Source organism: Peromyscus leucopus, chromosome 16_21 (genome assembly GCF_004664715.2).
Source record: "Peromyscus leucopus breed LL Stock chromosome 16_21, UCI_PerLeu_2.1, whole genome shotgun sequence".
Taxonomy (NCBI): domain Eukaryota; kingdom Metazoa; phylum Chordata; class Mammalia; order Rodentia; family Cricetidae; genus Peromyscus; species Peromyscus leucopus.
Genome location: NC_051084.1, coordinates 63798462 through 63814251, shown reverse-complemented (window position 1 = coordinate 63814251; position 15790 = coordinate 63798462). Strand labels below are relative to the sequence as shown.

General features: G+C 36.5%; 1 protein-coding gene across 1 annotated transcript in view; it reads right to left on the bottom strand.

Moving 5' to 3' along the window:
• Positions 1 to 12805: 12805 nt before the first annotated feature.
• Positions 12806 to 15790, bottom strand: part of Defb110 (defensin beta 110) — a 117241-nt gene continuing 114256 nt past the window's right edge. Inside the window, 1 exon segment of the mRNA XM_037199576.1 lies at positions 12806 to 13040. Within this exon segment, the coding sequence (XP_037055471.1) occupies positions 12898 to 13040 (143 nt within the window). The 3' untranslated portion in view covers positions 12806 to 12897.

The window sequence follows — 15790 nt, the reverse complement described above, 5'->3', positions numbered from 1 at the left end:
ATTGTCCACTTTCCAACAAGGCTTAGGTTAGATTCTTTCTGGTTTCTGGAGGAACAATGCCACGAGGGAGTTTAAAGCAGTATGAATTTCTTGTGTCTTCTGATACCCGTTTAATTTAGAGAACATTCACATTCTCCAACCATGTGGCCTTTAAAACAGAAAAAATAAAACTCCCAGGGTAGATATTTTAGGTTAATTAAGAGATAAGTAAACTCAAAATGGAAAACTGGTAACAAAAATGTGAGAGGAAAGACAGGGAGAAGAAAAGACACAGGGGAGAAAGAGGAAGAAGAAAACAATAGCATGTGAGGGTAGAAAGAGAACAGGGAGAATTGTTGGTGGATGGATGCATCCCTGAGTTACTGAAGCAGTATTCTGTGGATGCTGGTGTGTATATGAATAACCTAAGTTATTAAAATGCAGATTTCAGTTTAGTAGTTTAAGGTCAAAACTGAGGTTTTCTATTTTTGTACAAATTACGTGTAGTTTTAAATGCTGCAGGTATACAAAGCACATTTTGTGTACCTCTGAGCACATCATCTAAGCAGGTCCTTATTCTATCACAACCCTATTTGTGGTCCTTATCAATATTGCCTTATAGATACGTGATATCCAAGATGTGATGAGAAATACATATGAGTATATTATTAGAAAGTGATTCTTTTAGCAAACTCCAGTCTTCAATAAATATTTTCACTGTGTTCAAATTTGAAATAAATATCAGACATCAGATGTGAAAATATGCACCTTTGTTAGACAATTGTCAGGAGACTGGAATTCTGCAGTCAATCTCTTTTCCTATTCAGTGGATGGATTGTTATTCAGAGGGCAAAAATCAATACAGGAAGACAGGTTCTGTGTCTTTTTCCAATGTATGAAATAAAAGAAACTGGTGAGAAAGGGCATGTATTTGGAAACTTTTGGTTTTGATATAAAGGCTCATTGGTCTGCAGCTGGTGACATTGTTGGGAGGTGAGTGAATCATTAGTGTGCTGAATTCTCTGGTGGATTAATTCATTCATAAGCTCATGGCCAAATAGACTTAAGAGGTGTGTTCCCATTGGAGTAAGTGGGCCTCTAGCCAGAATGTGCCTTTGAAGATTATAGATTTACGAATTTTAAGATTACAATAACTATTGCATGCTTATTTAAAGTAATATTAGAAAAAATATCTATTTATACTTTTAGTGAGGATTCGTAAAGAAGAAATGTGTAGAGGAAGATTGCCTGACTTTGGAGGATGAGACATAGTTACATTTCATCCGTGAGGCATATTACTTAGCTGCTTGCATTTTCTTTTCTCATGCTGGGGAATGCACCCCAAGTCTCCCGCATGCTAAGCAAGGGACTTACAACTCAGATATTCTCTAATGTTAATGAATCTTAGAGGGTCATGGAATCTGTAACCTACTGAGAGAATTGGTTTGTAGAAAGCTTCATTGACATGACTTTAAAGAATTAATGCAAGCTTATAGGCTGTTACTTGTCTCTGTAGCTTAAATGATGTACAGTTAATATTTTTTAATAAAAAGAAAGTTACATTGTGGATTTCCTAAAAGTCAATTCTAAATCTCCAATGTTCCCTTGAAACGTTTCATTAATCTTGTTTTTTTTTTTTTTTTAGCATTGCTCCTGTTTCCCTGTAAACTGTGGGGCTAAAATAAAGTGTTGTGGGTGAAAGGTTTTGAACAATCTGTGTCCTAGTCACGGACAGTCCATTTGGAGCACCCAGCCCACAGATCTCCCTGTGCCCATTAGAGTCTCCTTATGTCTTCTTTGTTCTCTGTGACGCCAAGTGTGTGCTCCTTTGAAGTGGCAAGGCAGTCTTCACTGTCTTAGAAGTCTGCTGTTGACTCCTTGCTTTGAACTTGGTTGCTGTGGTACTGGGTGGGTACTACTATCACTTCCCAGCTCCTCCTGTAACCTGGGTCACTGTTGCCATCCTTGAGGGACAGTTCAGCTAACGTCTCCTGCTTGACTGATTTAAGGTCTCATTTCTCTCACTTGCAAAGTATATATCCATGCACTCTTATTTTTCTGGCATATACATATTATAGATTTAATTTTACTTGTCAGCATCTTGAGCAATGTTTTTGTTTTTTTGTTTCTCTTTTTTGTTGTATTTTTGTTTTGTTTGTTTGTTTGTTTGTTTTCTGTTTATGCCGAGCATTAAACCTAGAGCATGACACATGATAGGCAAGCACTCTACCACTTACTTACATCTAGACTGTAAACAATGAGTTTTCCAGTGGTCTTTCTTGCAAGGAGCTGTGACTATTTTTTATGCTGTGTAAAACCTAGAGTCCCTACATGGATTAATTTTATTTTTCCCACCTCCACCACACATTGAACCAACTTAGTCCTCACCCACTTCACTGTTGCTTTTGGTTTCATCTTTTGTTTAGTAAGTAATGTTGCCTAATTCTAGGTACACAACTCTATAAATAAATATTTTATATTGTATTCTATTTTAATTTTATCAATGTTCATAGTGTGAAAGGACATCTCTTAGTTCCCTGTCAGCCTAGCATAAATAAAAAGGACTGTGCTTTTTTTTTAATGTCTCATTTCTTAAAAGGCCATGAGCATCAAACAAGACTAAGGAAAGGAAATTTATTTACAAAGATGGACATAGTCTTTTAAGAAAAGAAAGAATATTTAAATATCTATATTACCTCAAAATCAATGCAATAAGGTCTATTTTAATTCTTGAGTTCTGATATATTTGATAACTTGACTTTGTCATCTCCACAACATGAACATGAAAGACTGTATGATCTGGCCCTTGTATATTGTCTTTCACTTGTTGAGTGTATGATACACCTTGTTGACTGATATTACTGATCTGTAAGTCACTGAGCAAGCAACTGTTCAGAGGACAATTAAAATAAATCATCGATCAAAGGAAAGTCAAAAGTAGTGATACAAATGAAGGGATATTTTAAAGCCCAGACACTGAGTTTTCAGTATAAAGAAAAAGTAGTCCTTTCCTTTAAATAAAATTTCAAAAATATTACTTGCCAAAATATGACTTGGATGTAAGCAATTGTGAGGGGTGTGTGTGTGTGTGTGTGTGTGTGTGTGTGTGTGTGTGTGTGTTGGGAAAGTGACAGAGGAGCCTACATTCTATCTCCCTACATATTTCTGGAACAGTGGTAGTATGCGTCTTTACTATCTGTCTATAGTGATCTGAAGGTCATCTTGCTGCATCAATTAAAACACATAGGTTGGTGCTCTTCTTAAGAAGGACCTTTTACATTAAATCTGACCTGGAAACATCCTTCGTACCATGAACTGAAACTGAACATAGCATTTTAAAATGTTCACAGTATGGACTGGAGACTTGCATAGTAGTTAAGAACAGTACTGCTCTTGCAGAGAACCTGAACTTGGTTCCCAGCATCCACATGAGGCTGCTCACAACTACCTGTGACTGCTGTGCTTAAGAATTAGAAACCTTCTCCTGGCCTCTATGAGCACATGGACAAACTCACACATAGACACACAATCATACATATAATTTAAAAGTAAGAATAACTCTTTAAGCATATTTAAAATAACCTTTAAAAATTTATAAGAAGGCCGGGCGGTTGGTGGTGCACGCCTTTAATCCCAGCACTTGGGAGGCAGAGCCAGGCGGATCTCTGTGAGTTTGAGGCCAGCCTGGGCTACCAAGTGAGTTCCAGGAAAGGCGCAAAGCTACATAGAGAAACCCTGTCTCGAAAAACCAAAATATATATATATATTTATAAGAAAGCAGTCAAATTTTAGCAAACCACAAGAAGCCAAATTTCTGTCAGTCACAGGAAACCAACCAATTAGATCGTCCCCAAGTAAGAAAAACTCCCCATTATACCATTTAGAAATAAAATGAGTACCTATTGGTAGTCAATCAAGCAATTGATTTAGTTTGCTTCTATTTCCAGCTGCTGTTCCTACTACTTGGTGAACTACCACTAGGTCAAGGTGTTTCCCAATTTCTAAAACATTCTTTTTACAAATAGACCTATCCAATTTAATTTGTTTAAGTTTTATTTTTTGAAGGAGGAGGCCCAAAAATCTGATTTACATTACTTAGAAATACAGTTGTTGATTTCCCCCCTAAAAGTTATTTTTAAAATAGAGTAACAATCTGAGACAGGCAAGCCATGGCAAGAATACTGAAGTACTGATAGGTAAGCATTGAGGCCATGAGAGATGAGTAGAGTAAATACGGAGGACTTGTAGAGCAGCCAAGCTGGTCAGTATCCTACTAGAGGAACACACCCACAGTCTCAATAAAACCTACTCTGTGAAAGATTAAAGAGCAGCTATTAGTGATGCTTAAGCTATAAACAAATACTTTTATTTTGGAAATAGGAAAGCTAAAAACCAGTGAAGCTACAAAATACTTTTATTAAATTTTATAAATAATTATACTTATTAAAGTTCTGATAATATATTCAAAGATGTTTCAGTTATTTTATGTCTTCAAGCGGCCTCCCCTTCATCCTTTACATAAAATCTCTGAATTCCAAGTTTTACTTGAAAGTGACACCAAGTAGTGTAAACATAAAAGGGAAGTGTAAACAATTCATACCAAGTTAAAGCAAAGAAAAAAGTTAAGCACATAGCTCAGACTAGGAGTGCCTGTGTAAGAGTGATGACCAACAATATTTTGTTCAAATAATTTCCTCACAGGTTTCTCTGAGTGTTGCTTTGCATTGTGTTTGAGCATATCAAAAACGTGGGAGTGAGGGTTAGTTAATGCAAATAGCAAGCTAATTGTATAGCCCTGAAAACAAAGGAGAAGATGGACCACCACAGAGAAAACTGATTGGGACACTAAGCCAAAGGGCTAGATGTTGTCACTATTATTGTCAGGAGCAGAATTATAGTACAATGCCAGGTTCTAGTTAAATCTTGAATATTTACCATATTATTGTGGGTACCTTAAATTATGGGACTGCAGGAAAGTTTAACACAGTTATCACAGAGTGAAAATTCCAGGGCCAAAAACTGTGTTTATGAGTCCCTTGCTAGCTCCTTATCCAATGAGGGAGAATTCTTAATAAATTATGAAGTACTCTAAACTGAAAAATTTAGAACCTTTGATGTCTATGTTTTAGTGTGATATGATAAGTTTGGCAATTGACATAAATCATAATTTGATTTTTGTCTCATGATTTTAAGAATTAAGGCCATGACACATTCAAGAAGTATTTTCTTTTCAAAAGACAACCTATCTTCCCTCCTCTTCTTGCTCCTTTCAGGTCAAAGCCTCCTTCAGATCATCAGTTGTCAGATGTTACATGGAAGCAACGGTCTCAGACATCAGCATGCATCAGCATCGTGCAAAGCATTCATTCAGTGAAGCCCAGTGTTGTGATTAAACTAGTGTTTCTCATCCTCAAGAGGTCTGAGAACACAAGCTTCAAAGTTAGCCATACAATATGGATCTTGCTGATTAAAGAGAACACAGCTTCAAAGTTAGCCATACAATATGGATCTTGCTGATTAAAGACTAATATTTTGGGGACCATTGAAATATTCTAAGTGGTTGCACATCTTTTAAAATACCAAAGGATTTTATTTTCTGGATCTGAGGTTCCACTCTTCTAGGAGGAGGGTTGTATTCCACTGCAGTTTGTGTCAAACGCCATTGGTGTCCACTGTGTCTGTCTCTATGTCTAATTTTATTAGGTGAAGGTCAGGTCCAAAAAAGAAGCTGCAATGTTTACCAAAACTTCTACAGGTCTGGAAATTGAAGAGGTCTTCAAAGATAGGGGAGAGGTTGGGATGTTGCAGGTTCAGAGCCTAGTAAAAAAACTATCTTGAGCCATTACTAGTCTACCATTAGCCATTGCTTTCACACTGATGTGTCTGATCTAATGTCTTCATGACTACCTGGTGAAACACTTTGAAATACATTTAAGTTAGTACCTAGTTTCCACTGCTCAGACATAGAATAGCATTTGAGGCCTGTCACAACTGATGTCTCTGTTTTGCCTCCTGAAATGTTTCTGCTGATATACTTAATTACCTTACTACTTTGTTCTGTTGCATACAAACCTCTTCAAATTGTAAGCCCACAGAACATGGAATTTGGGGTGATCTAAATCTGTACTCCTGGACCATGGTCACTCTTACTTACCTCTAGAATAAACTATCCCATTTCCTTTGAGGTGAGAACTGTATTTTTTGTAGAGATGAAATAACACCTACATAGCAGTTGAATTTATTAAATTGAAAATTTGTGTAAATTTAAAACAATGTCTTCTTTTTTTTCTGTTTTTGGACACTTACAAAAGTAGTGCCATTAAGGGCACATCTTCCATAAAAAGGAAAAAAGACAGGAAAAGAGAAAACAAACTGTAGCTAGAGTTTTCCTGCCTTGCCCACAGTCAGGACAAATCTTTGTCACCCGCCAGTCCCACAGCCGCTCAGACCCAACCAAGTAAACACAGAGACTTATGTTGCATACAAACTGTATGGCCGTGACAGGCTTCTTGCTAACTGTTCTTATATCTTAAATTAATCCATTTACATAAATCTATACCTTGCCATATGGCTGGTGGCTTACCGGCATCTTCACATGATGCTAGTTATGGCGGCGGCTGGCAGTGTCTCCCTCCTCAGCCTTCCGCTTCCCAGAATTCTCCTCTCTCCTTATCCCACCTACTTCCTGCCTGGCCACTAGCCAATCAGTGTTTTTTTTTTATTGACTAATCAGAGCAATTTGACATACAGACCATCCCACAGCACTTCCCCTTTTCTTTCTTTCTTTCTTTTTTTTTTTTTTTTTAAAGGAAGGTTTTAACTTTTACACATCTCTAAAGCCAGCTTGGTATATTTGGGAATTTGGGCGTAGCTTCTCTTACTACTTCCTGCTGGAGGGGGGCACTGTATCTTATGGGGACACAAAGAAAATTTAAGGATCATGGAGTAGTCCGTGAGGCTGTATCGTCTGAGCCAGTTGCCTTGAAACAATTCTGGATGTTGGATCATCTGGGCCATGGTGTCATCGGAGACCTTTCAGGGGGTCTTGACTGGTCAAACTGATGTATCTTAATCTGGAACAAATCCATAGCCTCTGGCTTTCTGTAGAAACAAAAGCAGAGCCTCTTTTCCAAAGCAACATATCCTTATAGCCAAATTTTGATGTCAAGGTACCTTTAAAATAACATTTTGGCATAACTCAACAGCTTTTGCAATCAAATGTTTTTCTTCAGTTACGAATATCAAAGAGAACATAATCCAGATTCTCTGTGTGGTAGCCATCTTTACATGGCTTATTTTTATATTACCTTGAGCCTATTGCTTTAAACTGCAGCCTTCTAAGCCTGCTGACTCCACCCACTTCCGCTTCCCAACATGGCAGTGGTACGTTTTCCGCCAGCTTTGGGAGCCATCAATTCTCAGAAATAGTGGGTCTATGCTTCTTATCAAAGCAGCGTGTAGCCCAGAAACCTCTTTTTGTTTTGTACTAGCAAAGGCTAAATCCACCACGCAGCTTAATGTGCCACTTGCAGAGGCCTCATTCCCGCCATACTGCAGGTCAAGCGCACATGCCAGGAACCCGCCAGTAACTCAAACCAGCAGCTGCTGCTCATTTGAGAGAGACAATTAGGAAGCTGTTTTTACTTCCATTTTAGAATCTTTTCTCAGGTTTTAGGTGGAAACTCTTGCCAACTCGTGAAATGTTTCTGCTGATATACTTAATTACCTTACTACTTTGTTCTGTTGCATGCAAACCTCTTCAAATTGTAAGCCCACAGAACATGGAATTTGGGGTGATCTAAATCTGTACTCCTGGACCATGGTCACTCTTACTTGCCTCTAGAATAAGCTATCCCATTTCCTTTGAGGTGAGAACTGTATTTTTTTGTAGAGATGAAATAACACCTACATAGCAGTTGAATTTATTAAAATGAAAATTTGTGTAAATTTAAAACAATGTCTTCTTTTTTTTCTGTTTTTGGACACTTATAAAAGTAGTGCCATTAAGGGCACATCTTCCATAAAAAGGAAAAAAAGACAGGAAAAGAGAAAACAAACACTGTTGTTTGTGTGAATGATGCTGTACTCTGCTAATATATTTGAGGTCATGGATAAAATCTTCAAAAACAGAGAAATAAAAATCGAATATAGAGGAAAATAACTATATATGATTAAGATCAATGGCAGTACAACTGTCAGGAAGAAATAGAAAAAGAAAAACAAAGCTCACATCATCAAACACCAGAACATCCTTGAAAGTAACACAATGTGTTGTGTTTCATAATTCGATAAAAGAAACAAAATAAATTTAAAGTAAACAATTAATTAAAACATAGTCATAAAAAGAACTAATATGTTATAACATATAAGCAAAATTATGTACAGTACCTACTAAATGAACTTAATTAATGATATGACCCCTCAACTAGATGTGAAAAACACATCACAACTACTAAAACAAGGATAAATCCTTAGTAAGTGAATGGAAAATGATATCATATGCCAGCATTAGTTCAAAGAAACTTTGAGGGCCCATTTTAAGGTATGACAAATAATATTTCAAGCAGAGAATATTATTAGCAATTTTAAGGCATTTTATAACATTAAAATATTTACTAAGAGAAAGTGAAGGCAAAGTAGTCAGCCTTGAAAGCTTGTGCACACAAATGACAAAATGCACCCAGCAATTTGTATTTATATATATTCATGCACACACATATACATACACCTGTGTGTGTGTGTGTGTGTGTGTGTGTGTGTGTGTGTGTGTGTGTGTATAACTAATGTAATTAAAGAAAAAGAGGCTGTGAACTTCAACGTAGGGGATGGGAAGGTGCAAGTGAAGGTAGCTGGTAGGGGCTGGAAGAGGGACAAGGAGTGACAAAATGATGTCATTCTATTTGAATTAAAAATAAGAGGAGCTGAAAAATCTGGATATGTATCCCTCTATTTACAGGGATTCAAATTATATGAACAAAAAGTTACTACAACTATAAAGAGAAAATAATCTCAAGGTAAAATTAGTGATATCAATGTTCAGTTATCAACAATTAATGGATTATGTAGGCATTTTATGTGAAAAAAATCAAACCATTTTTGAAAATTCTTAAATCATGAAAACAACAGGCTTCACAGGAAGCTCCCCCCAGAGGAGGTTTTCAGAATGTGCATTTTCAAGGGAATAGAGCAACTGAGGCAGTCAGTTGAAGGTCAGTGTTCCTACTGAGTGCTGTACATCTTGTAAGTATGCCTATATTTTTTTGGGGCTATAAAGTGTAGTTTATAATAATTTTCCACTTCAGGACACTGTGTGCAATCACATGAAATGATAATGTCCATATATATTCTAGTTTATGGTTTACAATTTTTTTTTCATTTTTCTTAGTATAGATGATTTATAGATTTGTGGCTGGTTAAACTTATCTTTTAACTTGATTTTTTTCACTTTTAGATTTATAGAAACCATCCTTTTTTAAAAAAAATTCACATGCTTTAAATAGTAACTAGGTTGTACTGGGTCTTGTGCTCAGTGGGAACAGGAGATAAATATTGGTAAATGCAGGTGAACAACTGTGTGTAAGAGTTGGAAATTAGAAACTAAGTCTAGGTTAGTTGTCAAGGAGTTTGGTAGAGAATAGAATTTACACAGGTTTGTAGAATAGCATGGAAAAAACAATAAGATGAGAGAGTCCAATTGTTTTTAGATAAGAGAGTTGGGAACAATTGGACTAATCAAGAAAAAAAACACATAAAGTGGCAGAACATTCAAATTATTTTTGAGTCATGCCCAGTACAAAGCTACATGCATCAATATGAAAATGGGTTTATCACCTTTGTGAATCAGGTCACGTCTAAGTGACTTTCTGTGCTTTTAGAGATAGCATCACAGCACTTAATCTAGTTAATAATTCCAGATCTTTGCCATCTCCACTCCTAACTATTCTCATTGTTCCCCCTTCAGTAACCCAATTGAAAATTTTGAAGAGACATCCTAAGGCTTTTGCACTGGGTGAGCTTAGCGGCCCGCATCTATGTCTGTGCATTCTACTACCCCAAATGAACAAAAACACAGTCCCCATGCTATGAGAAATCACCAACACATTGACTGAAACTAGCTGCTCTCCTCTCCTACCAATTCACCGACACATAATCACTGCTTTTCTTTCTTCTCCACATAATCACTTTTAAAATCTCTTCTATCTTTACAGGTTCACATACAAAGAACTAAGTGAGTAATCTAACTCAAATTTGTTCCAGTGACTGTCTGCTTTCAATAAATGACAAAATTTACTTGATGAGTGCCCAGACAAGAAATCTTAGAGTAATCTTTGTCTCCCTCTTTTTCAACTTCTGATGAGTTGCTTCTACCTAACATATCAAGCATACACTCAGCCTTTATACTTTCACTTGCTTGTGTGGTGTGTGTGTGTGTGTGTGTGTGTGTGTGTGTGTGTGTGTGTGTGATGTGAACCTGCATGAGTGAGTGGTTGTGTGCGCATGGACACACACAAGCACACCTAACAAACAACATCAGATGTCTTCCTCTATAATCTCCTTATTCCCCAAGGAAATGTCTTTAGCTGAATCTGCAACTCACCAGAAACTGCTTGACTCTGCACACAATGCTGGGGTTATAACCACAGATATCTATGCTTAGTTTTTAAATTCTGATATAAATAGAAAATACATAAACAATTTCCTAAGTATCCTCTTCAAGTTTCTAGCCTTTTCATCTTGAGTGAAGACCTAGGGCAGTGGCTTCCATGTATAGTTGAAAGGGATTTGATTTCTCTCAAAGGAGCACTAAAGGGTGGGTAGACTCCCAGACTTGCTAGGACAGCCTGATTTAAATGTAGAGATGGCTCCATTTTTGTATGGAGAACTTCTAACCATCTTCAACTTCTTGGTAGTTCCTAACAAGCTGAATTCTGATGTTCCCTATACAGATGGCATATTTCATCTCTCTACTCTAGTAGAAAGATTGTGGTAGTAATAACTCAGGAATGGGTTAGGTAAAAAAATCACAAACATTCATTTTAAAATCATAATTTAATCTCTTCCTTAATGTAATGTATATACTCATTGCAGAAAATGAAGTTTAATTTTTCTGGAATTATCAATATATCCTCAGCTAATATATACCAATATAATTAAGTTTTGAATAGCTAATTATTCTTACAAGACACAGACATGTTATTACTGACCACATTGCCAATGTTAGTAATATTTTAGTTTCCATTTAAAATTTTAATTTCTGTGAGAATGGGTGCTTTGTGTCTACATGTTTCATTCCTCAAAGGAGATATTTGTCACCATATGTAGGCATTTGAATTTTTATCTTTAAAGGAACCAGTGCTGTTGGCATCTAGTGGGTAAAAGCCCAGGATGCTGTGACATGTCCTGCCAGTTGCCATGCAATGTAACATGTAGCTCTTCTAAAGAGAATTATCCAGACCACAATACCAAGAGTGCCAAGGCAGAAAGAACTTGCTGCAAATGACTACCGAAAGATAAAATACTTTTCAGTGTATGTGTTACAAGAGAGCACATGAGTTCATCTGACTCTTTAAAGATATTAAAATCTGGAAAAGACACAAAAGCTCCAATGTGTGCTTAGAAAATAATTGCTTCAGGATGGAACTCAAGTATTCATTGAATTAAAATACTGAAAATTGATCTCTGTCTCTGTCTCTCTGTCTCTCTCTGTCTCTCTCTCTCTGTCTCTCTCTCTCTGTCTCTCTCTCTCTCTCTCTCTCTCTCTCTCTCTCTCTCACACACACACACACACACACACACACATACACATTGCAGTATAACCTCTGCAGTGGCAGCTTATTCCCACCACGTGTGGCACTGGTGTAAATAATATCTAGTATATACTTGCTCACATCTGTTATCTGTATTTGGATACAGGAATAAACTCACAGAGAGGCAACAATAAAATAAATTATTTATTTCCTATCTCTTTCTGAGTCAAATTCTAGTCCATGTGTATGTTGCTAATAATTTCCCTTTCCATTAATTAATTTGCCAAAACCTATTCTATTTTATTGGGTGAGTGAATGTTTCACAAGAATTTTAATTTGATACAAATTGATAAATTGTAATGCTATGCAATAATAAAAAATGGGAAATTTGGGTGGATATTGTATGGGTTTATTATGTAGCATTACAGGTCAGAATATTGTTGCACTCAGAGGCAGGAGAGAAAGTGAGGCTGAAAAAAGGTGAAAATTGAAGATGAGTGTTCCTTCTTTCCTTATGTGTATCTCCTTTTGCAATATCTACTCTTTGGAGTAAAGAAAAGATTAAAGTAGTGGGCATAGTATATATTTTGATACAAAATAATTATGTCTACATTCTCCTTTCTGAAATGCCCCCCCATCCTTTTTGATTCGCACTTCTCTACACTAAATAAACATGAGTAGACACTAGTGATGATGTGAATTTTCTCTGCTACATTGTTCCTATGCCTTGGTTAGTCTCTCTCTTAAGCCCTTTGTATCTCATGAGATTGATCTGTGTTCTCAACATCTAGTCTCCAAGCCTAGGACTTTATACATTTTCTTGTGGGTAATAAATTAATCGTGCATGTCTACTGGAAGTCTGCATCTCAGAGATACAAGTCCTTTCTTTGACTTAGGATTTCCCATCATCTTACTATGTCAACTACCACAAGACACAAAACTCTGAGTTCTGTTCAAGGATTATATTGCATTATATGGATTCAGTTTTGTTTCTGAATGCACCAACTAATACGTGAACTAGGACCACTTCCGAATGATTCAGGATTAAATTTTATTTAATTCTTTTTGTTTTACAGAGACACACATATCTTGAAAGTTTTGCTGGGAAGACTTAATTAGACTTGTTCTTCCTTTGGAGTTATGTGTATCTTTTCATCCACAGTCTTCAGTTCTAGATGCAGCAGTGAGTTCCAGGTCTTATGCAGAAAGCAATCCTAAATTCATTTTCAGAGCACTGGGTCTTACAGTGACCTTTACTCATTCTGCACTCCCACCTCAAATCCAAGCTACCATATTCAGGATACCTCTTTTTGGCTGCAAGAAGAAAAGAATGGCTGGAATTAGTAAACTATATATAACATAACTATACAAAGAAAGTTCTAGAGACAAAAGATTATAGTGTGACCATTCTCCAATGCTGGGGAAAATTTAAGTGAATTCATTGTTGTCTTACAGGAAGGATATTCTAGACTTCAGAAAGTGTCATGGGGCTAAGTAGGTGTTCATAAATGACTGGGTGATGGCCCAGGAAAAGTTCTTGAAGATAATTGTAGCTGAAGTTATCCTGTTCCTGCCCGGCTCCCATGGCCCTCAGACCTAAGTAAACACACAAAGACTTTTATTATTTAAAATGTTTGGCCTAATGGCTCAGGCTTCTTGCCAGCTATTTTTATATCTTAAATTAACCAATTTCTACTAATCTATAAGTTGCTATGTGGCTCATGGCTTACTGGTATCTTTACATGTTGCTTCTCATCACAGCGGCTGGCAGCATCTCCCTGCCTCAGCCTTCCACTTCCCAGCGTTCTCTTCCTTCTCGGTCCCGCCTATATTTCCTGCCTGGCTACTGGCCAATTAGCATCTTATTTATTAATCAATCATTATCAGCTGACAATCATAAAAGTGGGTCATGATTTATGTTCTGCCTGGCTTTCTTTCTGCAGCTATCCATAGAATTAAGGATGCCCTATTCTGCTCTCATAAATAATCAACCTAAGCCTTATGCCTTATGAGTCATTACTGAACATTATTACTAAAATTCATTGCTACTTAATTTTGTCTTTCAAAAGTATTCAGAATTAGGCAATGGTAAACAATTTGTTCAAATGCTCTCAAATTTCCTGGATACTTTGTGGTTTTCTTTCCCAAATATATGAACTAAATTATGTCTATATGTAACAAAAGCATTGATCAAAGAGAAAAGGGAAGGACAGTGAGAGAGAGAGATGGAGGTAAGAGAGGGAAACACTCACACACAAACAGAGAGAGAGAGAGAGAGAGAGAGAGAGTATGCATTCATTTTTCACCCTTATGGGAATACCACAACATTTCTGAAATAATAGTTGTTTGAAAAGGCATTCTTCAGATTTTTGTTTGCTGTGTTAATCTTGGTAAGAATGAAGTGTGCATAAGACCCAAATCTACCATGCCACTTTTTTATGATGTACGATTCCATTAGCACACACTTACTTACACATTGTATATAAAAGCTTTCATATTTCAATGACAGTTGAGCTTATAGGCCGCATAAAACCTGAAATATTTACTTACTTTATTTTTAGGTAAAAAACAGTTTACTAACTCCTGCTTTGCTTTTAATTCCTTTTGAAACAAGAAAAAAAAAAGAAGGATGAAAAATTTGTAGCTGGAGTCATGAGCAGATTCTACCAATAGTGGTGTTCTGCCATGGTGAACTTTGTCATGTCTTTGTCTAGAACTGCAAAATTAAAGTCTCTCTCTCTCTCTCTCTCTCTCTCTCTCTCTCTCTCTCTCTCTCTCTCTTTTTTTTTTTTTTTTTTGGTTTTTCGAGACAGGGTTTCTCTGTGTAGCTTTGTGCCTTTCCTGGGACTCACGTGGTAGCCCAGGCTGGCCTCGAACTCACAGAGATCCACCTGGCTCTGCCTCCCTAGTGCTGGGATTAAAGGCGTGCGCCACCACCGCCCAGCCTTAAAGTCTCTTTTTTAAAGACAGGATTTTATGAAACTCAGGCTGACTTCAATGTATCTAAGGATGGACTTGAATTCCTGATTTCCCTGAATCTTCCTCCCCCCGTGTTGGGGTTACAGAGGTTTGCTACTATATCAGGCTGTTATTTTCTCTGTCATAGGAATAACTCTTGGGAGCTATGGCAGGCTCTAGGGTAGGCTTCTCTTCCTAAACAAAGCTGAATTTGTGGTTGAGCAAACATTTGTCCTGAGGGGTTTGTTCTGTGCATTTCAGGGTTTTTTGTCACCCATTCTGAAAACTTTACCCAACATTTGCCAGTAATACAGGCAGTGAGAAATGTTCTCGAAGCATTTCTTAACGTCTTCTCAGGTGCAATGTCACTCCTAATAATAGTGTTCTAATAATACTGTGAAAAGACAAATAACCCCCTGTCTTCAAATGCATTTAATCACATATTATCCTTACTCTAAAGTATCTTATGACTCTCAGAAGAATCCATCTCCTTTACTTTCTCATGAAAGAACCATTTATACTATTATAATAGCTTCAGATGATAGAAATTTTCTTTAAGTAGTATATGAATCTCAATTAATATAAAAAAATGTACAGAATTATTCCCCAAATAATTCTTTCACCTACAACTTCTTTTTGTTTTTATTTATTTGTGTGTATGTTTTATTCCTTAGATTACCTTGAATTTTTGCAGGTATCAGGGAAAGAAAGACAATGTGATCTCTTTGATACAAAAACACGCTGCTCTGCATTTATAACATATGTAAGATTAAATAAAAATACCCATTCATAATAAAAGAAATTTCCAATTTGTCAGAAAAAATTAAAAGAATGGAGCAATAAAAAATATTCCATTTTTAGACTTTACGTGTATTTATAGTGTCTAGAAAATGCAGAAGAAAACTAAGTCACACAAATGGAAATTCCTGGCATAGTAATCTTAAGGACAATAATTACTGGTAGTATAATGATACTTTATATTTCTGTTTCATGTAAATAATATTCAAGTTTAGACATTCAGAGTTTGGAGAGGATCAAATCAAAACACTGTATTTAACACATATAGGACTACTGTACTCTGGACAGCTGTGGTTATCTGCCCAGAC